At 23.4% G+C, this 11,993-nt stretch overlaps 1 protein-coding gene across 2 annotated transcripts; it reads right to left on the bottom strand.

The window, feature by feature from the left end:
• Positions 1-231: 231 nt before the first annotated feature.
• LOC126894756 (ATP-dependent RNA helicase A-like) lies at positions 232-10,905 on the bottom strand. 2 transcript variants are annotated; one of them, XM_050665994.1, is made up of 21 exons: positions 10,889-10,905; positions 10,566-10,703; positions 9,971-10,137; positions 7,988-8,146; positions 7,776-7,909; positions 7,058-7,104; positions 6,782-7,002; positions 6,556-6,723; positions 6,217-6,405; positions 5,938-6,151; positions 5,493-5,732; positions 5,122-5,436; positions 3,467-3,561; positions 3,150-3,362; positions 2,884-3,058; positions 2,567-2,743; positions 2,306-2,484; positions 2,054-2,215; positions 1,886-1,993; positions 719-834; positions 232-640 (listed from the first exon to the last, which is right to left on the bottom strand). In XM_050665994.1, the coding sequence occupies exons 2-21, from the start codon at positions 10,657-10,659 to the stop codon at positions 433-435; spliced, it is 3,381 nt and encodes a 1,126-aa protein (XP_050521951.1). In that variant the 5' UTR covers positions 10,660-10,703; positions 10,889-10,905; the 3' UTR covers positions 232-432. The 2 variants fall into 2 exon arrangements, 1 of the variants encoding a protein (XP_050521951.1); XR_007701506.1 differs by lacking the exons at positions 232-640; positions 10,889-10,905 and having other exon boundaries at positions 2,110-2,215; positions 10,566-10,769.
• Between the last annotated feature and the right edge of the window lie 1,088 nt (positions 10,906-11,993).

Here is an 11,993-nt window from a genome sequence, read left to right on the forward strand (position 1 = left end):
AAATTTTAATCGAGCTTTAGAAAATAAGAATTAATTTGGAGAAAAACTAAAAAGTAAAACTAGCATTTTTTTTAATTACCGAGTTTTTTGAAAGATTTAGCATTAGTAAATTTATCAAACAGGAAAAAGTACATTTTTCAATATGCAAGTATTTTTTAATACTTAAAATAAGAAAACATAGCACAAACTAAATAATTATATAAGTAAAAAAAAAAAAAAATAATAATAACTGGTAATTAATAATTAAACCAAAAATTAGGTAATAGGTTATAAGTAACAACATTAATGGATATGTATAAATATTTTTTAAAGATATAAAAATAACAGCAAAAAATTTAATTTGAATTAAATAATAATTTAATTATAACTTAACAATGAAATAACTTTAAAATAAAAACTCAACTTTTTATAAATATTTAAGAATTATTTGTCCTAAAAATCAAATATAATCGGTGACATATTATGTCTTCCAGCATTAAAGTTGCATAAGTCCTTCAAAATTTGTATTAAACGTCTATCAGTGTCTGATCTTTTTATAATACATTCAGGATGTTCAACAACTTTGACCATTATTTGATCAATAATTGGGCGTAATGCTACAATAGCAGCAGCTGATTTTACATCCATTTTCAGATAAATCCTGTAATTTGAGCATCAATTTTTATTTTCTATTTATCATAAATAATTATTTTACTTTTATATTAATTTATCTACATACCAGTCATCTAACACTACCCTAAATCCTTCATAAACTATTTTATGAGCTCCAAACAGTAACATGTGTATTGGTGTTATCATTGTCATTTGCATGCTAAATATAGCTCCAGTTTGAAGCTTAAAAAATAAATACAATAAATAATTGAAGTTTTACTCTCTTTTACTAATGCATCTCATTTAATCAATGATTTAGAAAAATATTTAAAGGACAAGTATATTATATAAAAGTACTTAAAACATAAATTATTAATTTAACTTAATCCAACTTTTTTTCTTAAATAAAAAAAGAAATGAGAACCATTTTTAAAATTTTCATCAATACATATAAGAATATAAAAAGAGTTGTGATTATTTTTTACTAATTCAATACCATGAAACATATTTTTAAATAATTGAGTTTTATAATTTTATTATATAAAAACAAGAATGAATGTCTACATAGCAAATTAATAGTATTTAAAAATAACTATTTTTTTTTTTTTTTTAAGAAAAATCTTAGTCACATAATTACAAGTAAAGTTAATGTCAAAAATTAATCAGCATAAGGCGATTCTATGATCACAATATCATATTTGACCTATATTGATATAAATGTTTACTTTCGTAGGCATTTTACATATTAAGGTTTGAAATTTTTACTAGGCCTCAGAGATAATTGAGGTATACTAAAAATACTTTTATAATAAATTAAATTTTTTATTCAACTTGATAGCTTTTTAATTTTTTATAATTAAATGCCAGTGCATACATCCAAGTTTTGTGATTTATTACATTGTAATATATGTGTAGTAATTCTACATTTTATAAGCATAGCTTGAGACTATGAAATTATAAATAACATTGAAGTTGATAAAATCTTTCAATGAAAAAGCTCACTGCCTACAAAGTTTCTTCAAAATTTTCAATTTTAAGATTTAAAACCCATATAAATTTTTTACTTAGTGTACTCGCATATACTTATAACTTTCAATTTATTAGATTTATTAAATTGATTCTTCATATATTAAATATATTTTAAAGTATAATATGATTGAAGATTTAAAGCATTTTAAATTGTTTTAATTCATACATATATCATAATAGTAATTTAAATTTCTTTTTACTGAAATTATTTCTATTACACCTACTGTGATCAGGTTTAAAGTACTTATTTTTTATAACATCTTACCTTATCAGCAAATACAAAAAATGGAGATGGAAATTTTACATCTTTATTTTTATCAAAGTTTACAGATGATTTGTGAATATTTGCACATTTTTCAGATTTGGTAAGAGTCTAAATAAAATGTCAAAATTATCAAATTTTTAATATTGATTAAATTTTGAATAGTACAACCTTTCGTCCAATATCATGTTTACAAATGTTAGGATAATATCCTGCAGTTAAAATACCTGATATTAAATCTAAATTTGGATTTTCATTTTCATTAAAAATATCAGGATAATAATAGCTTTCTTCAGGAAATCCCATTTGTATCATACGATGTGTTAGCTGGCACTATGGGAATAAAAATTAAAGACATTTTAATAATAGTTAAGATATAAGACATTTTAATAATAGTTAAGATATAAGACATTTATTACTCACTCTAATATTCGAACTTGTTGTCAATGAAGACCAATATAATAAATTTTTTTGACAAAAATTCCAGTCATTAATATTATGATCCTGTAAGTATTGCCATTTATAAAATGCTTTGAGCATTGCTACTTGATCTGAACAGCGTTTACCAGAGAATGTTTGTTTGGTCAAGGACAAATTACTCTCTTAAAAAAAAAAAAGTTCTAAAGGACTGCCAATTATGCTCACTATTTAGTGATTTAAAAAAAAATTGTTTACATTTTTTACCTTGAATAAAAATATCTCCTTGATCAGAGTGAATGGCAGCTATGATATTTATAGGATCACCTAATTTAAAAAAACTTGCTAGGATGATCATTCGGCTAATATTAGGTAAAATTGATAATTTTGCAGCAACTAATCCTAATGTAGTCAATTCAAAATTTCCACCCAAACATTTCATATCTAAATATAAATTTAAATATTTTGCATTTTTAATTTCAGGTAAATAAGTTTTATAAGTTGTATTGTTTGCAAGATTTAATTGATTTTACACAAGAACAAAATGAATTAAGCTTCAAATAAGTTTAAGTTTAAAACACTACCTTGAAGTATGTTTTGAGCTTCAATAATAGAATTTTTTGAAGGTGGTTCAATAGCTTTATTTAAATAAGTTTCCATATCACCTAATTTCAATAATTTGATTTGTAACCCAATTGAAACTAAAGGTATACGAACAATTTCGGGTACAATATAATCATCCAATTTTTCATATCTTGCCTATAATATTAAATATTCAAACCGAAAAATAAATTATATTGAAATAATTATAAATTAATAATAATATGTATTACTAATTTGCTTTTCAAACCTTTGAACACAAATGAAAACAATATCCTGGTTTGATTCGACCAGCACGACCCATACGTTGCTTTTTATTGGCTTTTGAGACCCAAACAGTCACAAAATTTGATGTATTATCATGAGCAGTGAATACATTTATTCTTGCTTTACCGTGATCTATGACATACACAACATCTTCTATTGTTATAGATGTTTCAGCTATATTAGTAGCAAGAATAACCTAAATTACACAAATATTTTTTTTTTGTTAAAAAAATAACATATAAAAATTATATAAATAAAAACTATAGTGAATTTGATAAAGGTAATTTTTAAATCAAGTACCTTTCTTACACCTCGTCTTACAGTTTGAAAAACTTTTTCTTGTTCAGAAGTGGGAAGTATTGAATGAAGAGGCAAAAATAAAAATTTTGAAGATGCTGAAAAAAAGAGCTTATTACTTAGTGCAATCAAAATTTATTTTACTTCATCTTAAATTTATAAATATTAGTTTTTTTTAGAAATGCAATAATCTCAAATGAAAATGGAAAATTTGATGTGCAAAAATAACAAATTTATCTATTTCATTTATAATAAAATAAGTTAATTTTTATTATTCTAACATTTTTTAAAAAGTTGTAAAATTACAATTTTTTTTTATTATTTGATATATAATAATTTGGTCAATATCTAACTAATTTTTGATCAAATACTTAATTTTTTCATTTTCCAAGCAAATTATTTTGATAATATTAAAATTATTTGCAATAAGATATTTATGGCACAAGATATAAAAATAATTTAAAGTTGATTTTTGTCTAAATGTTAGGTTTGCAAGTTGGGGAATTTTTTTTCAAATCAAGTTTCTAGTGTTTATACATACATGCATAAGGAAATAAAAGTGTAAAGAAGGTAGTCTCATAAATTTTTTTAGGGGCGACTATTTTATAAATTTTAAAGTATAAATAGACACTTTTTTTGGTTAAGGAACATTTTTTTTAACATGAAAAAAGTATTAAAATTTTATAACAGTTTTTTCCTTATTTAGAATTGTTTCAAAGTTCTAATTATACTGATTAAATTATTATGATTTTACACAATGATTATCTTTATATTTTATCTTACTTATCAAGACTCTTCTTTAGGTTTTAAGGAAGTTAACCAATTTTTGTCTCATAACTATATTTAATATAAATATGGATGGTTACATTAAATTCAATTTATATTTATCAATTTGGCAGTTTTGATTGAGAGGTAACTAGCCCCTCATTCCACTTATATGACCGCCTCTGTTTAGTCATAATAAAGGAGGGTGTTCAATTAAGGATAGGGTACTTATTGAAATTATTGAATATTTTTAACTTTTGTAAGGGAAAATATTGTTTGATTTATAAAACTCTACAATAACGTAATACATTGTACACTAATATGTAGTTTAATAATAATAATAGTAATTTTTTTTTATCTTTTTAGGGATAAAAAACTTAAATTTAATTTTCTTTAATAGAAATCTCTATTTTTAGTCAAAAAATTTAAATATAAATTTATCAATAATTTGGTGTTTATAATATTGGAGGCATTATTATGTTTCAATTGGTCATAAATTACCGATAATAATTTATGATTTATATATATTTATATTATAATTTATAATTTATTTTTGCTATTGTAAGAGACATTTGATAACAAGAGTTGTCAATAAAAACTTATTTATGTGACATCATGAAGAAATGTAAACTACTGTATACTAAACAGCAAATTCTCAATTGAACATAAACATATAATTTAATTAAACATTATTGTAGTTTTTTGAATCAAAACATTTTTTTTCATTTATGAAATTTTTAATAGTTTCCAAGAAAATTGGCCTTTTATCCTTAATCAATTACTCTGTATTGTAATACATAAAAATATAGTGCAATATAACAAAAAATTAAAAATAAAGTAAAATATTTAGATTACCCTATTAAGTATAAACTCTAAAAAGTCTATAAAATTACCAAAATATTCATCTTGTAACAAACATTCTTTCAATGAAATAATCCAATCCCAGCCAGGCAAAAATATTAAAATAGCCCCAGATTTATCTTGTATCTGATCATTAGTTTCAATAAATTTAAGTAGATGTTTAATAATTTCTATATGCTGGTCATCTTCAGAAATCATAGCTACTTGTTCTTTAACATCATTTGTATAATCATCAGAAACATTCAAGTTACAATTTAAGTTATTCTGGTTTTTAATAAATTTTCTTTGTTTTTTATTAATAGTTGGACAATACCCAGTTTGTTGTATTATATCTTCTAAAAATAACTCTAAAACCAAATACAATATTTAAATTATCTATTTAACAATAAATTTATGTTAATACCTTTTACAGGATAACATGTTCCAATTACTTCAATTACAGGGCAATTATTAAAATATTTACTGAATAATTCAGTGTCAATAGTAGCAGACATTAGAATAATTCGAATATCATGATATTTCTCAGCAATATCTTTAAGAATAATCATTAGAAAGTCTGTATTAGCATGACGTTCATGAACTTCATCAACAATTATGTGAGATATTCCATGTAAGCCATTTTCTAATCTACTCATTAATATTCCTTGAACATTCAAATAATTTATAAAATTATTTATTAAAATATACAAGTAAATTTTTAAAAATGTTTGTAATAAATAGAAGTGGAACAACAATCAGCACTATTTTAAGTTATTAATAAATTATTTAAATGTAAATAAAATTTTTTTTAAAAATACAAACAAAAATTTATGTTTTATGGTATTTTTTAATAAACTTAATTAACTAACCATCTGTACAAACTAAAATAGATCCATGTGAGCGTGGTAATACACTATCAAATCGTATAGAATAACCTACACTATCTCCTATACTTTCTTTTCTCTCGTAAGCAATTCTTTTAGCTACAGAAATAGCAGATAACTTTCTTGGTTGTGAGCAAATAATATTGCAATAGGCACCTTTATTATTAATTATAAATTCATCAAGAATAAATTGACAAACCTTTGAAAATGAAAAAAAAAAAATTAATTGAAATATATTTTTAGAAATAATTAATCTTTCTTAACCTGAGTTGTTTTACCACAACCAGTACTTCCTTTAATAAGAACTACTGTATTTTTTCCTATAGCACTTATAATCTCATTTTTTTTATGGAAAATTGGAAGTTTGCTTCGATTTAGTATGCTTTCAGATTGGCGACTTAAATTTTTTAAATGCTTCTTAGAGAATCTTAAACTCATTTCATCTAATGATATCTGAAACAATTTAAAACAATAAATACAAATATTATTCTATATCTATATATCCCATCCCCCAAAATAAAAATTATATGGTTTTAATTATAATAATACAGTTAATAAGAAATAATATTTGTAGTTTAAACTAGAGAGTCTGAATAATCTTACATGGGTCAATAACTTTGATGTACTAGTCCATGCATTAAAATAACAATTTGGTGGTGACCATGAAATAACCTTATCAACATTAGTTGATGGTTCAAACTCTTTGTATTCTGCAAGTTTTACTTGAGGTATTAATGATATAGAACCCTCAATCTCTAAAAGACTTTTATCCTAAAAAAGAAAAAAAAATTGATTTATAAAACACAATTTAGTTTTTATGGTTACTAACTTCAACTACAGGTTTAATATTATATTCATCTAATATGTCATAAATACGATGAACAAGTTTTTGTTGAACATTAACTTTATATTCTTTTAGTAAAATTTCTTTAATTGGAATCTGAGTGTAATCATCTACAATACCCAAGTGAAATAATTGACGAACAACAGAGACAGCACATCTTTTAGATGCATAATCTTTGTTTTTATCAACTTGGCATCCAGTTATCTCTAAAAATATTTAAATAAGAGATACTTTCAACAAAGAATTATACATATAACGTACCTTTCTCAAGTTCCAAAATGAATATAGATATTTTTGCTACAAAACACCTAAAAAATTTGATTTTTTTCTTCATAATACCATAATAATACTTATATTATACTATTTTTTTTAATATCAGAATGGTAGTAGATCAAATATATAAGTATTTAATAAAATAAATACTTATTGGATAAGCACTTAAAAAAGTAGTCCAACTTTGTGATAAAAAAAAAAAAAAAAAATTGAAGGCTCAGTGCAAAAACAATGTAGCTACATTTCTTTATTTTTCAGATTTTTATGATTAAATTTAGATAAAACTCATGAAAATAAAAAAAAGAAATATTTAAAATAAATCATATAAGAAATATAACATTCAAAAACAATGTTAGTAACAATAATTTTTTTAAATGTCTAGTTTTTAGCAACCTGAAAAGTTTTAAAAAATGGAATATACTTGTATTTACATAATGTTATTAATTGAAGTTAAGTTAAAAGAAATTTAAACTAACAAATATATTTTCAACTAAGATTCTCTTATGACTGTATAGAAAAACTAATGGATAAAAAGATTGGCTGAAGGGTATACAACTATTACACTTTTCTAGGGCATCACATTAAAAAAAATATTCAATTCTCAATTGTAATTTCCTTAGTAAAATTTATTAATATATTATTTTAATTCTGTTAGAATAAAAAAAGAACCATACTGAAAAGTATACATGTGAAATAAAACATTTACTTTTCATCAATATTTGTATAAATGTAATTGGGATTGCTTATTTTGTTAATTTTTATAAAAGTATTCAAAAATGATTTTGCAACATCAGTAGTCCAATTTCCATGGTTTACAGCATTTTCATTCAAACAGTCAGTCTAATAGTTAAAAATAAAATACTTAGAAAAAATATACTTAAAATTTAAAATTACATTAATAATTAATGTTTTACTAACCTCATCAATAATAATGCTTTTAATATTTAAATTTTCAACAAATTTTTTATATTCAATATATTCAGCATCACCATTATTAATATTATCATTTAAAGGATTACTAAAACTGATTAATAAGTTGTTGTTAGTATTTGTTTGGTTTGATTTATCATTTATTTCCTAGTAATTAAAAAAAAATTCATAATAAATTGTAAATAATTGTTTTCAGAATAATTTAACTACATTTAAAATTAAAAAGGAGCACATTTTTCTTAAAAGTTAATACACAATATAATTATAGTTCAACAATCATAGTTTTAAAAGATTAGTTTATAGAAATAATACAACAAGTATTGAGGGTATATTAGAATTGATTCCAAGACAATGGGTACACAAGGACTGTGACACTTATAATTTTAATTAAAGAAAAAAGTATTCTTTTATAAAAATAAATATATATATCTAAATAAAAGCTATTTAATTTGGTATATCTTAAAACTATAACAAAGAAGTTATTTTTAACAAAAAAAATCTACATATACAAGTAAAATATAACTAATAAAGCACATCAATTAAGCAAATAGCAGATCTTTATGTTTAATAAATTAATTAAAGATCTTAATCAAGAAAACTATTATAATAATAGAAAATATTAGAAGCCAAAAAGCAATTTTCAGAAGATTTTTGTGATATCTTTACATTTGGTATTTTGAAGTTTTATTCTTAAATAATTTTTTAGCTTAAGTTACTCATTTATTTTTATAAAATCTTTATTTTGTTTTCTATAATGATGAATGAAATTACTAGAGATATACAAAGAGAGGTATCATGGGGCATGTTGTTCGCTGACATTATAGTGTTAATAGGAGAAAATAGGGAGGAAACTAATCAAGGGCTTGGAGAGGTGTAGAGAACCGCTTTTGAAAAAAAGGGTTTAAGAATAAGTAGGAGTAAGACAGAGTAAATAGAGTACGAGTTTGATATAGAAGAACACAAGTTAGGTGAAATAAGGAGATCAACAACAATAGGTGAGAACATGATTGGAGAAGTGGAAAGTTTCAAGTATTTAGGATCAGTTGTGCAAAAGAGCGGTGGTATTGACGAGGATGTAAGACACAGGATTAAGTGCGGGTGGTTGAAGTGGACAGAAGAGGGTGGCTTATGCGATTAAAGAATACCAATGAGGTTGAAAGGTAAATTCTACAAGACTGTAGTGAGACCAGCTAAGATATATGGTTCAGAGTTTTGGGCGGTTGATAAGAAAGTAGAGCAGAGATGAGAATGCATGGATGGATGAGTGGAGTGACTAAAGAAAACAGGATAAGAAATGAACATATAAGAGGGAGTATAGGTGTAGCGTTAATCATGGATAAGATGAGAGAAAATAGACTTAGATGGTTTGGTCATATTATGAGGAGTGAGGAATCGAAAGCTGTAAGAACAGTTATAGAAATGAATGATGAAAGAAAAAGAGTTAGAAGACCAAAATGAGATGGAGGGATGTTATTGAATGCAATTTTAGGACGGCTGATGTAGGAGATTGTAACAAGTGGAAGTTAAGGATAAGGGTGGCTGACCTCAAGCTGTTAAGATTAAGGAGAGTAAAAAAAAAAAAGATTTAAAGACAGAAAATATAGAAACTTTTTGTTAATTTTTCAGAATTTATTATGAAATACTTTTTAACAGTTTTAGTATTAATTTTAACCATATAAATTATATTTTTATTTATTCAAATAAATCAAAATTCAGTTGATATAAAACATATGTAATATGGTTTGAATATAATTAAAAAACTTTAATTTTAATGAATATTAAAAATCTTGATATAGTGATTCTTTATTTGAATATAGATTCATATACTTTAATATAAAAAAAAGTAAAATATGACAATTTTCTTACTTATTTACAAGATAATAATCAAATAAATAATAATGAACATATAATGACCAAACTCTACATTAAGAGTAGTAAAACAAATACATTGAATTATATATAGATACTAACTTGTAAGATATTTTTTGTGATTCCAAATTCTTTTTGTAAATATACAGCATAGTCTTGACAAGCCTGTTTAATTGCTTTGGACCTATTTTTAGCTACACCAATTCCAACATAATTATGTCCAGGCACTGTTAGCTTACATATTTCATTATAATTATTCTTCAAATCATCTTTTAGAAAATACAATTACAGATTTTAAATAGTACCATGATTAGTTAAGAGGCTATTTTGTTAACTTATACTGAACACACCAATAGCCAGTACAAATGTTTATTAACTTGAAAATTTAGTGATGTGTTGTTACAGAGGTTAATTTTGGGTTAAAGAGGTTTACTTCCCTTTCGAAACAAAAAATATTTCTTTGTTACTACATAACCTTATGACAAAGTTACATAAACTTGGGACCTTTTAAAGTAGCTCACACAAATTTATAAATACATATAGTTCCTAGCTTTAGTTATTATATTATTTTTTTAAATTCTTAGTAAAATAAATAACAATGATTCCATAAGTAATTTAAAATTAAGGTTATATGTTAAAATTTGATAGTTATTAAAAATAACTATAACTGTAAAAATATTATATTATAATATAATACCTTCATGATTAAAATTGAAATCAGGATTCAAATTGTTTATAGAACACCATTTAAGTAAAATCTTTTGTGCGTTAGAAATATTGTTTTTTTTCATTTTGGGAAAAATATCGCTTGTTCACTTACTAATAAAATAAAATACTGAAAAATAACAAAAAATGAAGTCAAAATTTTGTTTTTGATATGTCAAATTCATGAGAACAGAATATAGACAAGTCGTTAAATTAGAAACAGTGTGTCCATCGATTAAAAATTAAATGTTTTTATCAAATTGTTTATAAATATTTATAACTTCATATAACAAGTCTTATTTGATATTAATATACCTTAAGTAGATTATTTTAGTGGTTTTATTACGGAAGGTAATTGGGAGTGTTATAACTTCCCAATTATTAAAGACAAAATTTAAATTCTGTTTGTTTAAAAGTAAATATTGATAAATTTAATATATTATCTTATTTACACTTCGAATATCATGATAATCCATAAAGGTTGATTTTAGGAGTGTCTAATTTTTATATAAAGTAATTTTGATATCTAAGTCGGACATAAAGTAGAACAAAGGTTTTATCATAGTTATTTTAACCACATTTAAATTTTAGATTATCTTGAAATTAGTTAATCCTATGAAACTCTCAGTATATTATTGTGTATTAATGTTATTGGACACTAGTACAAGCTGTACTTATTTTTAAAAGACAGAACCTTTATTGGATCGTAAATTGATAAGTGCTTATAACTGGTTCACAGTATGATAAGGTAACGTTTATCGATAAAATGTTTTGCCGTTTTATAAAAATAAGTACGCTTCTTTTTAACTCTCCTAAACTTTAAATAAATATAACTTGTTGAAAATAAAATAATAAAAAATTTTCTTTTTAATTGATCAATCTGATGATAAAAAAAAAAAAATTGGGGTTGCCATTTGAAAATTGAAACGAGTTTAGTATATAAGGATATGGTAGCAGAAAATTATTTTTTTGTGTATATTAGCTCAACAAAGAATCATTATTGTTCAAAAATATAACAATGATTAGTTTTAATATTTTTGAAGATATTTGATGAGGCGTATGAGACTAAGTATATTTTTTAAAATTTATACTAACAAAAAAACCCAGCACAGGGGGGTCGCGGCACAGTGGTGACGTGGCATAGTTGGATCAAGTATAATGATATCTGACAGTGATTAAAATCACTATCAAAAATAAACGCTTCGATGCAAATCTTTAGATAGTGTTTAATTTTAAAAAAATTGGTGTTTTATTCCAAAAGCTACTTGATCTGCTGGTTCCTTATTAATATCTCGATTAAGATAAAGTATGTCGAATGAAAAAAGGTTTATTAAAAAATATTATTTCTCATAAAAAAATTGTGTGGATCCATAAACTTTTCAATAAGTTATAGCATTATAGTTAAATATAATATATAAAT

This window comes from Daktulosphaira vitifoliae, unplaced genomic scaffold (genome assembly GCF_025091365.1).
Source record: "Daktulosphaira vitifoliae isolate Bord-2020 unplaced genomic scaffold, ASM2509136v1 Scaffold_1, whole genome shotgun sequence".
Taxonomy (NCBI): domain Eukaryota; kingdom Metazoa; phylum Arthropoda; class Insecta; order Hemiptera; family Phylloxeridae; genus Daktulosphaira; species Daktulosphaira vitifoliae.